Here is an 18717-nt window from a genome sequence, read left to right as displayed (position 1 = left end):
GGAGGGCAGGACATGTGCCCAGCCTGCAGCCAGCCATGGCACATCCAGCCCTCAGCAGCTGCTCAGAGCAGGATGCTCCTGTGCTCGCTGCCATCTCCCAAAAGCTCTGATCCCACCCTGCCAAGCACACAGGGACCCACCTCACGCCAGCCACGGCTGCAAGAAAAGCTGCTCCCAAACCATGTCCTCAGCCTTCTCCAAGGGCACGGCCCATCCACAACACAGCTGCTCCCAAGCACTTCCCCATCCGCACTGGACCACCTAGAACGCTTCCTCTGGAAAAATAAACAACACATTATTGAAAAGAGATTAGATGCAAAAAGGGAAAGCAAGAAAAACGGTAAAAACTCTTATCTCTGTCAGGGCCTTGAGGGGGCCCAACTCCTACATGGTAGGGAAAAACTCAGCCATGGCTGCGGGAGGCCCAGGCTTTCTCACTTCCACCCAGCACTGCCCCCAAAATCACGGTGATTCCAAAGCAAACAAGGGCAGCTGAGCAGCCCAAGCCCTTCCTTGCCTGCAAAGCAAAGCAGCCCCTGCACAGGCTCTGGAGTCCCACCTCTGCTCCCACCATGGGGCTTTGTTTTGTGTCGGGCTGGCTGCCCCAGCCCCAGCCCCAGCCCGGGGCACGGTGGGTGCTGGGGGCTGTTGGCAGGGCCAGGAGCCCACTCCCATTTCGTACCCACCCCAGCCCATGCCCCCAGCCCTGCCAAAAGCAGCTGGGCAACAACTGAAGGATGAGTTGCATCTGCCCCAGCAGAGGGGGAACCTTTGCTTCCCAGCCAGGCTGGGCCATGCCCAAATCTGGCAGAATTACCCCAGGTGGGGACTCATCTGCAAATTCCCTGTGGAGTTTGGCTTTGAAGAAGGTGCCAGAATCAAAGTCCATCACCTTCAGCCTCCAGTGGCCAGGCTGAGGAAGAGCTTGTCATCCTTGATGTCATCCTCACTGTCTCCAGCAGCAGCAGCAGCAGCAGCAGCAGCAGCAGCAGCAGCAGCAGCAGCAGCAGCAGCATCCCCACCCGGTACAGCTTCTCTAGGGGCTCCTGCTCCTTCCCTGGGGGGAGACCAGGCTCTCAGGGCTCTGCCCAGGTCCCCAGCTGTCAGGGAACCAGCACAAGCAAAACCAGCTTGGATGGCGGCCACCAGTGCTGGGCAGAGCAGCTCAGCTCCAGCACAAGGGCTGCGTGTGCCCATCCCATGGCCCCGGTGCAGTGACACAGGCAGCACAAAAAGGTCTGGGTTTCTCTGCTTCTCATTGCCAAGGCATGTGTGGAGCTGCAACTTACCAGGGCCCTGGATCAAAGTGTGCCTGTGGCTCTCTCCCTTCTTCTATGGCTGAGGAATATCCTGCACCCAAGGATCACAGAACAGGTCTTCTAATGTGGGTCTGTCCAAGGAGTTCACGGATAAACACCACCTGATCAGATCTTTGCACTCTGGGCAGAGAAAGCAGAAACTGCCGGTCAGCCAGAGAAGGCTCCTGTCTGCTTTGCCCCACTATTCCCATGGCCAGGCCATTCTGGATGCGCTCAGGGTTGGGCCTAAACTTTCCCATCAATTCCCTGTTTTGGAGGAGAGCAGGACATGTGCCACCTCCTCAGCAGCTGCCAGAGCAGGATGCTCACGAGCCCGCTGCTGGCTCCCAGCACTGGGATTCCCGCTGTGCCCAGAGAAGAGGATCCACCTTGAGAGAGCCCTTGTGGCAGCGGGAGCTGGCCCCAGCTGAGGTTCCGGCCCCTCCTGAAAGGGTGCTCCCCGCAGACCATCTGGTGCAGCAGGATGCCCAGGGACCAGATCGTTGCTGCCTCGCCATGGTACCAGCCAAAGTCGTTCCATTCCGGGGGGCTGTAGGACAGTGTTCCTGTAGAATACAGATGGAGTTCAGCAGGAGGATGCTGCTGCTTCCAGAGCCTGGCCCCAGCATCCCTGGGCCTGCGGGGGCTGCATCAGTGGCACACAGGGTGACCACTGCCCTCTCGCCAGCACCTGGGACTTGTGCACAAACTTAGGCTTGGAAAAGAAGCCACTGGTGTCAGAAGAGGGCAGAGGAAGCCCTGGCTAAGCCTGACCCTGACCTGTAAAGGAAAAACCCTCTCCGTGCTGGGGAAAAAACATGCCCTTATCCTCCCTGCCTGCATTGCCCCAAAAATATTAGCAAGCCAAGGCAAACAGGGCGAGTGGATCAGTGCAAGCCCTTCCTCTCGCCTGCACACCAAACTGGCTGGGGCACAGGTTCCGCCCCCATCTCTGCTACCCCCACCCACGGGGCTTTTGGTAGGGCTGGCTGCCCCAGCCCAGCCCCAGTCCTGGGTAGAGTGGCTGGCAAAGGCTGCCAGCAGGGCTGGAAGATGGCTCCCCACCCAGCCCCACTCTAAAGCAATTCAGCTGAAGACTCAGTCCCCTGACTGGCAGCAAAAGGGAGAATCCCCGCTGCCACAGCCAGCTTGGGCTGGGAGATGTTGGGCCATGAGATGCCAGCAGCGGGAGCACAGCCCTGTGTAGGCTCACCTGCAAAGTGAGTGTAGGCTGTGTCTTGCAGGTAGGTGCCACAGCCAAAGTCAATCAGTTTGGCCTGCCCGGTGGCCAGGTCAAGCAGGATGTTCTCGGGCTTGATATCCCTGTGCAGGACCCCGCAGCTGGTGCAGTGCCTCACGGCCTCCAGCACCTGGCGGAACAGCGCCCGCGCCTCCTCCTCCGGCAGGAACTGCCGTGCCCGAATGCAACGCTGCAGGTCCTGACAGCGCTCTGGCCGCTCCAGAACCATCACAATGTGGTTGGGTAGCTCAAGCCACTCCAGCAGCTGCACCACACCAGGGAAGCCAGTGGACACCTTGGCCTGCAGCACGATCTCCAGAGGGGCCCTGCTACCGTCGGGCTGCGGGAGGAGCACGATGCCCTCAGTGGGGCCGATGCCGTGCCGGGGCTCGGGGAGCCCTCAGCCAGCCCGGGATGCTCTGCGCCCTGCGCTGGACCCACGCCCGCTCTCCCTCGAGGCGTCCTGGCGGCTTCCACCGTGCCGGGCCTCGGCTCATCCCCGCCCGGCAGCCCCGGCTGCTGCCGCTGGCCCCGCTCACTCACCAGCTCGCCCCAGTGCCGGACGCGGTTCCGTGGCACCCTCTTGATGGCCACCTGCAAGCCAAGGACAGCAGCGGGCTCAGCTCGCCGCCCGCCCTGCCCAGCCCCATCCTCCTCTTCCGCCCCCTCCTCCTGCGCCCGCCGCCAGCCCCGCCGCTCACCGAGGCGCCGTCCGAGAGCCGTGGGCCGCGAAGACGCTGCCGAATCCTCTGCGCCCCAGCAGCGAGCCCAGGCGGTAGCGCTCCTGCAGGGCCTCGTGTGCCTTCCCTGCGGGCGGGACGCGGCTGTCAGCGCTCGGCCCGGGGCCAGCAACGGCCCCTGAGCGCCCTTCAGCCGCCCTGGGCCGGCCATGCCCAGGCGTTCGCTCTTTGGAATGCGGCACGGGAGGCTCGGGGCTCCGCTGGCACTGGGAAATTTCCAAATCTGGGCACTGGCGCAGCAAACACAAGATATGGGCAGTGCCAGAGCCAGTAGCAGAAAGTTGCCAGGTTTTTGATTTCTGTGCCAGTAAATTGCTGCTGCACTTGGGCTGTGTCAGAATAGGGAAATTTCCAGCTCTGGGCACTGGCGGTGCCAGCAAACACCAGTGAAACCTTCTGGTCCTCGTCCAGACCGTTGACCAGTGGTTTCCCTGAGAACCAGCTCTGGCCACTTCACAGACAGAGACTGCTTTCATCTGGTGCTCTGGAAACAGAACTTTAATGAAGGTAATCACAACAAACAGGATGGCGTGCACAGTACAGAGAGCGGAGCAGAAAAAAGCCTGGGTCCAGGGTCTAGCAGGGATATTTATCCATTTATATATGGGGAGGGGTTAAGGTGGGATCTGAGGGAAGGATCCAAGAGGAAGGAAGGATTAATAATATTACAATTTTTGTAGTATAAAGTAACCAATGGTAGCAAAGAGAACTCAGAACTTTCTAGTAACAATCTGCATAACTGAACAAGAGGATTATGGGCGGGAGCTCCTGCTGACCCTGACTAAAGAGGGTTTTCCCACGGCCTTAAGCCAAAGTCTCCCTCTTCTTTTAAACCAACCCCAACACACCAGATCTGGGCGGTGCTGGGTTTTGGCTTTCTTTGCCAGACAATTGCTGCATTTGGGTTGTGGTGGCACAGGGAAATTGCCAGATCTGGGCACTGGCGGTGCCAGCTCATTGCAGATCTGGGTGGTGCTGGTGCTATCACCAGAAAATTGCCAGGTTTTGTCTTTCTGTGCCAGCAAACTGCTGGACTTGGGCTGTGCTGCCACTGGGCAACTGCTGGATCTGAGCACTGGCAGTGCCAGAAAACACCAGGTCTGGGTGGGGCCAGCACCAGGTTTTTGCAAGGTTTTGGCTTTCTTTGCCAGAAAATTACTAGACTGGGTCTATGCCATCACCGGGCAATTCCCGCATCTGGGCACTGGTGGTGCCAGCAAACACTGGATCTTGGCATTGCCAATGACGGTAGCAGAGAATTGCCAGGTTTTGGCTTTCTTTGCCAGAAAATTGCTGGACTTGGCTCTGCCAGAACAGGGAAATATCCAGATCTGAGCACTGGCAGTGGCAGCAAACACCAGGTCTGGGCACCTGTATTGGCATCAGGAAATTGCCAGATTTTGGCTTTCTGTGCCAGCAAATTGCTGGACTTGGGCTGTGCCAGCCCTGGGAAATTTCTGGATCTGGGCACTTGCGCAGCAAACACCAGATCTGGGTGGTGTGTTGTAGTTGTTTTTATACTTTGTAATATTTTGTAAAAGTTTTGTTTTTGAATCCCCGTATTTTTCCCAAATGGTTCATCCCAGATGGTATCCCCCTCCCTTTACTTGTGTAATCCCTTTCCCTTGCTGAGATCATCCCCAAACCCCCACCCTGGCTCTCTGTCAATCACTCAGCATCCCATCCCTCCATCCAGAAGCTTCGGTCCAGGATGTTGAGTGATGAGCCAGAGGCCAGGGCTCAGCCCCCCAAGCCTTGCCCCATACGCTGTCCTAAATGTCCATCCCCCAGTACCCATCCCTTAGGGTCACTTCTTGGTTGGTAAAATGTTATCTACTTTGGGTTTCCACCTCCCTTAAAATGTAACCTTGGCACATCTCCCGGGGCTGTGGGCAGGAGGACCCTGAGGTGTAGGGGCTCCTTTCGGACTCCTAGAATAAAACCTTGGATTAACCCCTGCTAAGAGTCGGCCCTTTATCTTCTACCGATGTCTCTGGTGTCTCTTGTGCTGCAAAGGCGGCCAGCCCAGGTGCCCTCAGTACCCTCGGGGCACAGAGAGTGTCTCCCCGCTGTCGGCCGTGTCGGGGCTGCCCCTGGTGTCTGCCGACTCGGGACTGGCCGAGGTATCCTGAGAGGAACCCAGAGGGACCGAGACAAGCTTCAACTCCAAAATCCCAGTGGTTGGCCTCGAGTCTCCCCAGGCACCTTCTGCCAAAGGCTCCAGGACAAGCCATGGTTCCTGGCTGCAGAATAGAGCACGTTCTTCACATCTGGTCCTGTCCTGACTGGGCCAAGGGCAACCACATGAGCGATCTCCTGCTTAATCTGGGCAAAGGCTTGTTGCTGCTCAGGGCCCCGGTGGAACACATTCTTCTTGCCGGTGATCAGGTAAAGAGGCCTCACGATCTGACCGTATTTGGGAATGTGCATCCTCCAAAAACCTATGGCACCCAGGAAAGCTTGTGTTTCCTTCTTGCTAGTTGGTGGAGACATCGCAGTGATTTTGTTGATGACCTCAGTGGGAATCTGACGCCGCCCATCTTGCCACTTCACACCCAGGAACTGGATCTCTCAGGCAGGTCCCTTGACTTTGCTCTTCTTGATAGCGAAGCTGGCTTCTAGCAGAATCCTGATGATCCTCTCTCCTTTCTCAAACACTTCCATTGCCGTGTTCCCCCACACAATGATGTCATCAATGTACTGCAAGTGCTCTGGAGCCTCACCCTTTTCCAGTGCAGTCTGGATCAGTCCATGGCAGATGGTGGGGCTGTGCTTCCACCCCTGGGGCAGTCGGTTCCAGGTGTACTGCACAGCCCTCCAGGTGCAAGCAAACTGAGGCCTGCATTCTGCTGCCAGAGGAATGGAGACAAACACGTTAGCAATGTCTATAGTGGCAAAGCACTTTGCTGCCTTGGACTCCAGTTCATACTGGAGTTCCAGCATGTCCTGCACAGCAGCACCCAGCGGTGGAGCCACTTCATTCAAGCCATGATAGTCCACAGTCAATCTCCATTCTCTGTCAGACTTGTGCACAGGCCAGATGGGGCTGTTGAAGGGTGAGTGGGTTTTGCTGACCACCCCTTGGGTCTCCAGCTCACGGATCATTTTGTGGATGGGGATCACGGCATCTCAATTCGTTCAATACTGCCGGCGGTGCACTGTCGAGGTGGCAATCGGCACTCGTTGCTCTTCCACCTTCAGGAGAGCTACTGCAGATGGGTTTTCTGATAGTCCAGGCAAAGTGTTTAACTGCTTGATGTTCTCAGCCTCTACAGCAGCTATGCCAAAAGCCCATCTGAGTCCCTTTGGGTCTTTGTAACAGCCATTCTGGAGGAAATTTATGCCCAGAATACACGGGCCCTCTGGGCCAGTCACAATAGGATGTTTCTGCTACTCCTTCCCAGTCAGGCTCACCTCAGCTTCCAACAGGGTCAATTGCTGTGATCCCCCCATCACCCTGGCAATGGAAACAGGTTCTGCCCCCACATGTCCCGATGGTATCAGGGTACACTGCGCACCAGTATCAACTAAGGCATCGTATTTTTGTGGCTCTGATGTGCCAGGCCATCGGATCCACACTGTCCAGAAAATCTGGTTTTCCCGTGCCTCTCCCTGGCTAGAGGCAGGGCCCCTCTAACCCTGGGTATGCATGGAAGAGGTTCCTTCCAGGGGATCTGACGGATCATACTCAGCAGCTCAGTCATGGGAGCTTGGGGCTACCTTCACTTTACTGAGTTCCCTCGATTAGTGTTTCCCTCCTTGAGCTGATGCACCCGTGCTGCCAGGACAGAAGTGGGTTTCCCATCCCACCTTCCCATGTCTGCCCCATGGTCACGCAGAAAGAACCACAGGTCAGCCCGTGGGCTGTACCCTCTCTCTCTAGCTGGGGAACGTTGGGCTCTGACTCTGGGGCCTGTGACTCACACTGGTGCAATGTGGGAACTGTTCCTGCTCACCTCCTCCTTCATCTCCCTCATCTCCTCTCTGAGTTCTTGGACCACGGCAGAGACATGAGCCTGCATTGGGCCATTGATCACACTCTCATAATTTCTAAGCTTGTTGCCAACAGAACCCACTGAATCTCGTTTGTTATTGGCATTAATCATTGCAATGAAGGTGGTGTATTAAGCTGGCCCCAGATTTGCCAGACTCCACAACATTTGCCCTGTGCACCTGACCTTGTTGGGGTCATTATCATGCTGTCCATCCCTCCCAAAGAGTACCTGCAATACTGCCACTTCTCTCAGCTGTTGGATCCCTTCCTCAAGACTCTTTCAATGCATTCTATGGTGCTGGTCCTGCATTCTCTCCCTGTGGACAAACCTCTCTCTGACACATTAAAAGCCACTCCCAGAGGGAAAGGGACCTTGCCTCCCTTACAAAAATCAGATTCCTACCTGAGTCTTGGGTCAAGGGTCCCAAATTCCTTGCCTCACCACCATCCAGCTGGACACCTGTATCCATAAGGTCCCAGACCCAAAGTAGCCAGGTGGTATAAGCCTCACGTCCCTGTCATACAATGTCTTTGTGCAGATTACGGAGACTTTCGTACGTCAGGGACTCAGTGATGACCTCAACTGTTGCCTCTCCTGGGCATTGTAAAGACCCTCCTTTCATATCCTCATCTGGGTGCTCTGATTTCATCTTAGATCTCCTTGTTTCCACCAGGGTGACTGCTGCTGGCTGTGACTGCCTTTGCAGTTCAGCTGGAACCTGGACAGTTGTAACATCTGTGGGTTCCACTGCTGCACCATCAGACTCTCCCTCTTTGAGGCAGGGGGATGGCTTCTCACCAGCTGTGGAAATGTACTCCTTCAGCATCTGGCCCATCTCTTTCACTAGAACCCTCATCCAGCCTGGGTGGTTCATTTCTGAGGTGGGCTGTGGGGCAGGGTCAGGCTCTGGGGCAGCAGCATCCCTGGTCTCTGGGGAAGGTGTCAGCGTGGTTATCCAGGTTAATCTTCCCTTATCTCTGAATGCTAAATATAACAGGCCTATCAGCAACACCAGCCACTGTATGATATCATTAGCATTTAGAGTGGATCTGAACCCTTTGAAAACTGGTGGGGCAGACCCAAAGAGCTGGGTGAAGGACTGGGAAAAAATTTGCCCCTGTGTCATTTCCTCACAGTAAGGACCATTATTAAAGTAACCCCAAAACCATACACTTAGTGTGTGATAGCTCTGAATCCATGTGCCTGCCTTCCAGAGGAAGTTAAAAATCCATGAATTCCTCACCTCATTAAGCCATAAAGCAAACTGGATAACAGCCACAGCAGCCTTAGTTTGGTTAGCCTGTGTTCCCAGGGATTGTCTGGCTGCTCCTGATGGGGCAGAAGGAAGAGCTCCAGGCCCTCCGTGAGGGTGATGAGGGCAGTGGGCTGTCAGCAGGGGCTGGCTGGAGGAGCTGCAATGCCTGGGCAGGAAGCTGCAATCCCTGCCCCAGCTGCGGTGGGCTTTGCTCCTTGTGTGGACCAGGGGTGGCGTGGGCAGAGCACACAGAGATTTCAGGGATGTGGGCAGGGGCATTCATGGCCAGCACTTTGCAGCTGATCCCCTTGGCCTCTCCTCTCTTGCGGCCATGGCAAGAGTTGGGTGGGATGGCTCTGGCAGGAAGGTCTCCTTGGATTCCTGCACATCCAGGTTCTGACCATGGCTCTGTTCCTCTCTCTTCCAGCCCTTCGAGCCCTGAGTGAAGACAACAGCCCCTCCTGCATAAGCACATTTGTTCAGGTGATGTTTGAGGGAAGAGCTGCAGAACTTTCATCTGCTGGCTCAGAAGAACCAGGGTCACTTTAAGACCTCCAGATCCCCTGGAAGGTGAGACCACCTGGAGACCAGAGGGGATCATCTGGAGTTCCAGGCACAGCTGATGACTGGCACAGCTGAGCCTGTGGGAAGCTCCCATGGCTCCTGCCTTCTCCCTCCCTGTTGACAGCTCCCTCCCTTCAGCCCTCAGACCCTGCCCATCCCCTTTCTTCCCTCCCAGCTCATCCCTCTGTATGGCCTTCCATTAATAAACAGTTTGGCTTCTTTGCTTTACCTGCATCTCTGTGGAGCTGGAGCGATGCAAATCCAGAGCCCTGAGACACACAGGCCCCTGCTGCCATCCTCTCCACGCCATGTTTTGTGCACAGACACAGAGGAACGAGGGCAGATCAGGCTGGAAAGGTTCCTGTGCTGAAGGAGCAGTTCCACAACACTGTGCAGTTCCAGATCTTGCTGAGCACCTCGGAGCCCCTGGATTTTGGAAGAGCAAACCTGAGGATGCTCTGAACCCAGCGGAGAGGGATTCTATGGCAAGCATCCAAGGAGGGCAAAGGAGCTTGGAATGCTGGAAGGTTTCAACAATAGCTTCCTGAAAGCACAGCAGTGCTCCATCCCTGCACAGGATGAGGAACAGGGCAGAACCAGAGACCATCCAGGCTTAGCAGGGAGCTCTGGCTGTGCCTGAGGGCAAATGAAGCAGCAGCACGGTGCCCGAGACTCAGACACGCGGCCGTGCTAGTGCCCGGAGCGCTGTCCGGCAGTGCCAGGATCCTGGCTGTGGTTCTGGTCCCCACAAGTGAGGAATGGCAGCCGCAGGCTCAGAGCCAGTCAGAAAGCCAACCAAGGGAGAGCAGAGGGAGGGCACCCTTCCAGTCTCTCTTGGGCATGGCCGCAAATCAACCCCTGCTGCTTCTTCCTCCGCCTGTGTTTGGGCTGTGCTGGTGGCAGAGCCAGCCAGGTTGTGCTCTGTGTTCCAAAGCCTGTTGGGAGCAGGCATGAAAAGCGCTGTGTGCACAGCAGTGAGTCCTGGAAGGTGCTGGCAAGAGCATCCTGTGGGGACAGGGCTCTGGGCTCTGGCTGGGAACAGCCTGGTTTTGGTGCTGTGAGCACAGGCAGGAGCTGAGGCAGGGGAAGAGGCAGCGGGCAGCTTGTGTTTGTAGAGGGCCTGGGGCTGCACCTCTGAACCTGCACCTGGACACACACTTGGGGGAATACGAGCTGGAGCTGGAGCGGCCGTCCTGAAAGGACCTGGAGTCATTCAGCCTTGCCAGCTTTTCTTAAGGGTGTGTTGGTGTTCCCCAGGAAAGCCACACATTTGGGGAAACACCTTTGGAGGAAAGGGGCTTGATTCTCAAGGAAAGTGCTTCCCAGGGAGCTCCCAGTGAGGCAGGTGTGAGTGTCCCCCTTTGGCTCTCTGTGCTCCTTTCAGTCCTTGAGGCCCCTTGCACTTGGCAGAGGGGCAGGGAGAAGGCTGTAAAGAGCAGGTTTGGCATCCGCCTGGACCTGCAGAGACCAAGCCAAGCACCTGCAGCAGGGTGTGTTCCCTCCCTTTGGACAGAGGGTGAGCAGGAGCATCTCTGTCCAGCCATGAGCCCCAAAGCTCTCTGTGAGAGCTGTCAATTAAAAGGCCTTTACACACACACTTTTCACATCTTTCCTGACTGCTGTGTTTCCACTCTTGGCAAAATGCATTTGCCTCCTGCTTGGTGGGAGCTGCTGTGGCCCAGGGCCAGCACAGAGCTGAGCTGTGTGGGCCAGGCAGCGTGGAGAGCCTTGGCTGATCTTGGTGTGTCCCTGCACTCAGAAAAGGCCTCCCAAGGTGTCCTGCTCATTGGGTCTCCCTGTGCATCTTGGAGAGAACATAGTGGGCATTTCTGGCAGCTGGGCATCAGCAGGCCTCAAAATGGGGGCGTGTGGTGGAGTGAGCCCAGCTGAGATCCCCTGAGAGGAGCCCAGTGCTCCTTGCTCCTCTCTGCTGACCCGTGAGCGTTTGTCTGCTTTCGGGATGGCCCTGGCTGTGTCAGGGCTGCTGCGTGGACACGAGACAGCCGCTCCTGTCCCGCTGGGTCCCAGCAGTACCTGGCAGCAGCCCTGCATCCACATCAGGATGCTGGCCAAGAGAGGTCCTGGGAGCTGAGGCAGCTGATTTGAAGCTTTTGCAGATACACACAGGGCATGGCCAGCAGTGTTCCCTCAGGATACAGCAGTGCTGTGGCGCCTCCCCAGAGCTGCCTGATGCTGCCCACTCCTTGTGGCACCAGTTGCTTTCCTGTGGGATGTTCTACCTCCCCCAAGAGTGAAGAGGGAGCTGGAGAAAGAGCTGGCCAGGCTGCTCTGGATACTTTCCCAGCAGCCCTGGCTGAGTGGAGCAGTCCGAGCTGAGCGCAGAGGTGCCCATGGAACAGCCGTGCCCAGGAAGGCTCGCTGGGAAGGATGATTTAGGAACCACAGGCCTGGCAGCCTGAGCTGCCACCGGGGAAGGCCTTGGAGCAGATCCTCCTGAGTGCCAGCCCACGGCACGTGCAGGGAACCAGGGCGTCTGCTGGAGGCTGGGAAAGCTCTGCAGAGGGACGGGCACAGCTGGGGCTCCTGGTGGGGTGTTGAGGGCTTCTGTGGGGGATTTTAGGGGGGGGTGGGTGTTTGTGGGGTGTTGGGGAAGGAGTTGTCTGGAAGGTGAGAGGTCTGGGCTGGAATTTGAGTCAGTTTGAAGGCAGCATCTATGCTTTGGCACAGCTTTGGTTATGGAGGGCAGAAAGAATATCTGTGACTATTTCTATTCATGGTCCTGTTTCCCCTGCAGGGAACAAGAGGGGAGAGCTGTACTTTATTGGCCACTTAGATATCTGTACTGGGGGAGGATCAGCCCTTTTGCCATCTACTCATTTGTTTGGCTTACCCTTGTAACACTGAGTGGTCTTTCATTCCTTGAGAGTTTTTATTCCTTAAGAAAATTAGGAGATTATCGTCCCTTCATCAAAATCCATTTGCAAATCAAAGAATGGGCTTCTTTTTGGTTCTGTGTAATGTTATGTTTTGTAAAATGACATTCAATGGATGATAAGGCAAATGAGTTGCTGCTTCAGGATGGGACACAAACTTGTAGACCAGTCAGATTCTCAGGCCATCCCAATAAATTTGGGAAGTTTGGAAATTTTGGAACGACTTGAGCTGAGCAGTGGGAAATAAAACTTTCCTGGAGTGAGGATTCCTTAATGCCAGATTCTTCTGTGTCTTCATGGCCAAGATGTTTTTGTGGTGCAGGAAATGACTTCAATGAGAAAATAATTCCAGCATGGAGTAAGAGCTTCTGACAGAGACCAAGTGTTGCCAGCAGTTGCTGCAGGTGCTGCTGCCATCAGCCCCCAATGCACGTGGGCTTTGGCTCCCTGTGGCACAGCAGCCCCCCGGGGGCACAGGTCTCTGGGGCAGGAGACGGGCACCAGCGCTGCCAGCGCGCGGGGGTGGCAGCTCTGCTTGGGCAGGGACTCTGCCACAGCTGCTGCTGTCAGCGCTGCCCAGGCCCCAGGGCTCAGAGCAGCATTCGTGCCCTGGCCCACACATTCCTTGTCTGTGTCACACCCGTGGGTTTAGGATGGCCACCGGCCGGGACGTGTCCCAAGGAGGCCGTGCCAGCTTCCCTGGAAGGCCCCGTGCCCTTCCCAGCGCGGCTGCGTCGGCAGCCCTGGGGCTCCTTCTGCTGCCCTGAGCCCGCAGAGCAGGGCAGCATTTGCTGATGCTCTGAGCCCTTCCTAAAGATCCTCTGGGGCTGCCTTAGACACCTGGGGCCAGGCATTCCTTCCAGCCTGGGCCACTCTGGCTGGGCTGGGGGCGGCCCCAGGGCAGGCGGCAGTGTGTGCAGGGGCCCTTTGTGACACGGTGCAGCACGGTCACTGTGGCATAGAACGGGTGTCCAAGGGCCCTTTGTGACACGTGGGAAATAGAAGCTTGCCCGGCTGCTGGGAACAGGCAACGGGGCAGAACAGGACAGAGCGGTGCCGTGAGGAGCCCCCGCACAGCGCCCTCATTCCTGTCCCACCCGGAGCCTTTCCCAGGCGTTATTCCTGCAGGTGACATCGAGGCCAGACCACAGGACTTGCTGACCCGTGGTCTCCCTGAGGCTTCTCTTCTGCAGGAGCCTTCGAGGCCAGACCCCAATCCTCTACAGGAGTCTCCTGTCCTTGTGGCAGGAGCCCTTGAGACCGAGCGCAGGACTTGCCGTCCTGCAGCCTTCCTGAGGCTTCTGTCTTGGAGGTGCCTTCCAGGCAGGACTTGGTGACTTAGAGCTTTTGCAAGGCATCTCACCTGCAAATAGCCACAAATCCAGTCAGAGATATGGAGCAGAGACCCCCGAGAGTGCCCAAGCTGGCCTGGGTGGAGGAGGAGGAAGAAGGCCCTGGAGCTGCCCCAGCACAGGAGACCGAGGAGGTGGTGCTGTTCCAGCCACCGCAGGAGGGTGAGTGGCAGAGCTGGTCCACAGGGTTGGTGTCTGCAGCCAGCTTGACCCCATGCCATGCCATGCCATGCCATGCCATGCCATGCCATGCCATGCCATGCCATCCTATCCCCTGGGGAAATGCCCATGGACAGGACGGAAGAGGGCCTGGGCAGACACCCTGCAGTGGCCGCGCTCCATCCCCTGGGCCATCCCGGGGCTCTCCCTGCCTGGGCAGCGCAGGGCTTGGCTGTGTTCCCCGGCCTCTCCCGCAGCCCCTCAGCTCTGGCTGCGCTCGCTCTTTGCCAGATGCAGCCCTGGAGTGCACACAAGAGCAGGAGCCCACCCGTGGCCGCTTCCGCAGAGCAGCACAGGTACCTGCAGCCACCCCCACCTGGGCTGGGCCTGCTGTCCCTGCTCAGCCCAGCACCGTGTGTGCAGCACTCCATGCAACATCCCCGGCTTCCTGCCCTTCTCCTACAGTTCATCTGCAAATTCATGAGGAGAATGCTGGAGGAAGAGACCATCGCCATGGGCACTGGGCTCAGACCATACTCGCCCATCTTCAAAACCAAGCCCAGTGCTGCCCTCCTGTGTATGCTTGTAGAGGAAGGTTTTTACTATCCAAACCAAGTAAGCAGCCTGTGGGCAGGGTTTGATCCTCCCAGGAATTGCTTGGCCTCCCAAGCCACGCATGCTGCTTGCTGTGAGCCTTTGAGGCCACATGGCAGTGCGCTGGGAAGGGAAGCACTTCTCTGGGCAAGCTGGGAACATTGCTCCCCCTGGCAGCTTCCCAAGTCTCCCTGTGCCTTCTCCAGGTGCCCGCCATGGTGAGGTTCATCCACCAGTGGCTCGTGGCCAATGATTGTGCTGAAGCCAGGCTGGACGAGGCCCTGCTGGATCTGACGGAAGCACAGCCAGATGACGTAGTCCTGACGCTGCTGCGTGTGGCCCCATCCTGTGACAGGTATGGGGCCCACCTGCCCAGAGGGCTCAGGCCTCCCCAGCCCATCAGCCTGTACAGCCTGCCGCAGGTGTCTGAGCAACAGAGACTTCCAGGGCCCTCTGGCTGCTGCCTTTCCCAGCCCTGGCACGTCAGCCCCTGAGCCTGCTGCCATGCTCCCTCCCTGCCCCTCAGGGCTCTGTCCCCACAGGCCTGGGCTGCCTGGCTGCTGCTGGCCAGGGCCAGTGGGCAGAGGCAGAACTGGCAGCCAGCTCAGCTCCCCACACTGCTGTGGCTGAGACTCCCCTGAGAAAGAGCTCTGACCCCCCAGAGCTGCCATGACCATGTGGAAGACCATCATGGGCTCAGCCAGGACTGCCGAGCTGGCACATCTGATCCTCCTGGATGTGCTGGGGAGCTGGCCAGAGCACAGCACGTGCACCTCCGATGGGGACCAAACGGCTGTCTTTAACCTGGCTGTGAGTTTTTGCAAGTAGCCTTTGCTGGCCCCAGGCCGTCTCTCCAGAGCTCTCCATCCTCCTTCCCCCACTGCATCTGCCTGCCTCAGGCGCTGGCCTGAAACCTGGCCCAGGGGCAGCTTCAGGCCCAGCAGGCCCCGTGCTCCCCCTGCCAAGGTCTCTGCGGGCCTCTCCCTGCCACGCTCGGGCCCTGCCACACGGACGCCTGGGCACTGAGCGCTGTCTCGGGGGGGGCCTTTGTCCCTTGCAGGCAACCGTGGTGATGTGGAAGATCCTGCAGGTGCCCTGTCTGCCACGGATATTGAAGGTGTATTTCCCCCGCCTATTTGTGCATCTGCTCTCCCAAGTGTTCTTTAGCACTCTGGATATGCCAGAGGAGGTTGATGCCTTCTGGAAGGGATGCCAGCAAGAGCACGGCCTTGCCACCAGCCCCAACAGGTGCTCCATCCCACTCCTCCTGTCCCTGCCACGTGGCCTGCCAAGGAGCCAGTGCTGCCAGCGTGACCTGGCCTTTGCTGTGCACACAGGTTTGCAGTGCGCACCCTGAAGTCCCTGCTCTGCCTTCTCCGCTGTGAGGATGTGGTGGTGGCAATGGAACGCAGGTGTGTCTGGGACACGCTGCTCTCTCTTGACACCCACCACTTTGCCGTGGCTCTGCTGGCCAGGTGAGAGCCCCTTCTCCCCACTGCCTCTGACATTTGTGCTCTGTGCCCGGCATGTCCTGCAAAGTTTCCATGGCCAGAGGGCCTTGTCACTGCGGGACAGCCAAGCAGACTGGAAAAGGCTGGGAGAGGAGGGTGCCCATGAGAAACCAACTCCCAAGTGGCCCAGGTCCCCTTGCTGGAAGGGTGGTGGGGCAAGATGAGAACTCTGTGAGTCACTCCTGGGAGAGATTTGCCCCACTGGCTCAGGGTCTTGTTTCCGTTTTCCTCTTTTTAGAGAAATTTCCCATTCAGCCCTACACTTTTGTTCCGGGATTGCATTCTACCTGCTCACCATGCTGGGCCAAGAGATGCCATACTGGGATTTCCCTGCCTGTCGGGTTCGGCTGTCTGTCTCTGCCCCGACACGGGTAGTGTGGTTCTTGGGTGGCACGCGTTTTAAAGGACGAGTCTGGACTCTTCAGCTTTTCAATCTTCGGGTTGTTTATTATTTCTTATCTACAAAATTTTCTGTTTGCCCAACAGAGGTCTGATCTGCAAGCAGTCACAGGCACTCTCTGACCACCCACGGGGCGGTCATGTCTTTTTATACTAATATCTACGTACATAATATTTACCTTTATTTCCCAATGCTTTTCACCCATGTTAGCAAGTGCACCTTCACCATAAACCAATCCCCAAATGCCAACATCACCACAGGAGATGGAGGACAAGAAGAAGGAAGAAGAAGGACGAGACACGCCCTGATCCCTCCATCTTGTCTCCATAACCCCCCTGTACCCAAAAACCTTAAAGTCTATATCTCACTTTCTAAATGTGTCTCTTTTACACCTTTTACTCTAAAGTGATTCTCTTGTCCTCAAACTCTTGTTATTTCTGTGGATGGATCAAAATCAAGCCACCAGACACTCTTGGCAACATTCCAGGATTTTCGAGACCCCCAAGGGTTCTCCTGGCATCTCTGGACATCAGGAATGATGTGCTGAGATCCCACACCTGCCCTGACATTCCTTGTGGAGGTGAGCCTCAAGGCCAGCGCTGCCTCCCAGCTCTCTGCCCTCTCGTAGGCACAGCTGCCAGAACGGTGCCCGTGCCCTGTGCTGCTGCCTGGGCCCAGCCCTGTGCGGTTCCGGGCTCCTGCCGGCTGGCTCCCTGTCACTGCCCTGTGCCTTTCAGGTCCTCGAGTGCCTGGACTTGAGGGAATGCAGTGACAGTGTTCTGCAGATCATGGCACAGAACCTGCAGAGCCAGCACAGGGCCAGGCGTTACTTGGCACTCAGAGGCCTGGTAGTGCTGGGCAAGAATCCCTTGATGGTGAGAAGGGGGCAGTGGCTGAAGCCGTGCAGGCAGCGTGGGGCCGGGCAAGGCAGTCGCTTGGCCTTGCCTGGGCTTGGGGCGCTGGGGCAGCTGCTCCCAGCTCTCCTGCCTCCCGCTTCAGCTGCCCCAGTGCTTTGGGACAGGCCTTTGGCCTCTGGGCCCTGCGGCAGCAGACTGGCCTTTCACAAACTTGTGTTCTGCACAGGCTGAAAAAATGGGGAGCCTGAGCGAAAGTCTTGTGGAGCTCCTGCAGGAAAATGATAGCCACATGATCAGGATGACCATTCTTCTACTGCGATATTTGCTCCTGGATATTGGGGGTGCCCCAATAGCCACCCCCATTGCCCTGCAGCTGGCTGAGGCGCTCCTGCAACTTTTTGACCACGTAAGGCTCTGTGCCCACAGCCACGGCCACCGGCTGCTGCCCGGACAATTAGTGCCCTGTGCAGATGCAGGCCTGTGCCCTGGGGGGCCTGAAGCAGCTGATGCTGAGGTCTTTTGCCCTTCCTCTCCTACAGGATGATATCCGGGTGCAGCTGAGCTCCATGTGTGTCTTTCAAGAGATGCTGGACTTATTAAGAGAAGATGGAAGAAAGGCCCTGAAGTCCCACGTGCGCCAGAGCCTGGTCCCACTCTACTTCCACTGCCATGATGAGAATCAGATTGTTGCTGAGGTGAGGACCTGTGGCCACCTGCTGTCCCCCTGGCAGGGGACTGGGCTGCCTCCTGCCCTGGCACCTTGCGGGCTGCAGCCTCCTCCAGGCTGTGGCACTGGGATGCTCCTATGCCCTGGACTGTGGGGCCAAGACCGCGTCTCTGCTGCTCTCCAGGCCTCCCGGGAAATGCTGCATTCTGCAGCCAGATTCCTGAAGAGGAGGAATCTCGAACAAATGCTCCAGGTGGATCAGACATGGAGGTTTGGCGAGTGCATGGTAAGAGAAGCCGCGAACGCCCAGGCTCAGCCTGGAGAAGGCCCCTGAGGGCGGTGCTCAGTGTATGGGGCCGGGCAGCTGTGCCCCTGCCCGCTGCTGCAGCCAGAGGCCGTGGGGGCTCTTCTCTAGGCTCCCGTGGGCCCCAGCCGGGTGCCCATGGAGCCCCGGCCCGGCGGGGCTGCGGGCCGGCTCAGCGGCTCCCCGGGCAGCAGCCGGCCCTCTGCCCCCTGCCCTCGGGAGCCATGGGCCAGCGGCTGCTGGCCGCGCCTCAGGCCTCTGCGGCCAGGGGAGGCCGGGGCTGGGCGCGGGCAGCGCCCGGCCCAGGGGCTGAGCCCGCGCCAACCCTTCCCTCCTGCCGCTCTCTGCAGCTGGCAGAGGATAGGAGCCGAGTGGCCGAGCACCTGCGCCAGGCCCTGCATTACCTGCAGAGCACACAGGAGCCCCTGCGAGAGGCAGCCATCAGGTTCATGGGTGAGTCACGAGCCCGGGCTCCCCGCCACGGCCCGCCGCAGCTCGGCCCTGGCCCCGCCTGCTGCCCCGGCAGCGCCAGCCGGGCCCGGCGCCGTGGAGCCCCGCCTGGGCTGGGCATTGCTGCTGCCACCCTCTGGCAGCCATGCCCTGGAGCGGCAGCGTACGCCAAGGGCCGGGCTGAGCCCTGCCGGGCCAGCAGCCCGTGTGGCCACAGTGCCAGCAGCTCCGCTGGCAAGGAGCTGTGCTGCTGGCGCTGTGACAGGCTCTGTGTTCACAGGCATGGCCGGGCGGCACCTGAGGGGGCAGCAGCAAGAGCTGCAGCTGATCTGCACTGGTGAGTGAGGCCAGCGGGCTGGCAGCAGGGGCTGCCGGGGGGAGAGCTGCAAGCCCTGCCCCGGCTGCACAGGGCTCTGCTCCTGGGGGTAGAGCACACT

General features: G+C 58.1%; 2 protein-coding genes across 2 annotated transcripts in view; one reads left to right on the top strand and one right to left on the bottom strand.

Annotated features, from left to right (window-relative positions):
- Window positions 1-18717, top strand: part of LOC136569710 (zinc finger protein 271-like) — a 366367-nt gene that overhangs the window by 113269 nt on the left and 234381 nt on the right. The window lies entirely within an intron of this gene.
- Window positions 1333-5771, bottom strand: LOC136569684 (serine/threonine-protein kinase pim-1-like). Its single transcript, XM_066570050.1, is given in 8 exon segments — window positions 1333-1439; window positions 1688-1864; window positions 2512-2878; window positions 3082-3132; window positions 3240-3262; window positions 3265-3508; window positions 5332-5406; window positions 5484-5771. Coding segments are annotated over 8 exon segments (1332 nt in total).

The sequence above is a fragment of the Molothrus aeneus genome, unplaced genomic scaffold (assembly GCF_037042795.1).
Source record: "Molothrus aeneus isolate 106 unplaced genomic scaffold, BPBGC_Maene_1.0 scaffold_19a, whole genome shotgun sequence".
Taxonomy (NCBI): Eukaryota; Metazoa; Chordata; class Aves; order Passeriformes; family Icteridae; genus Molothrus; species Molothrus aeneus.
This window is presented reverse-complemented; position numbering and strand designations above follow the sequence as displayed.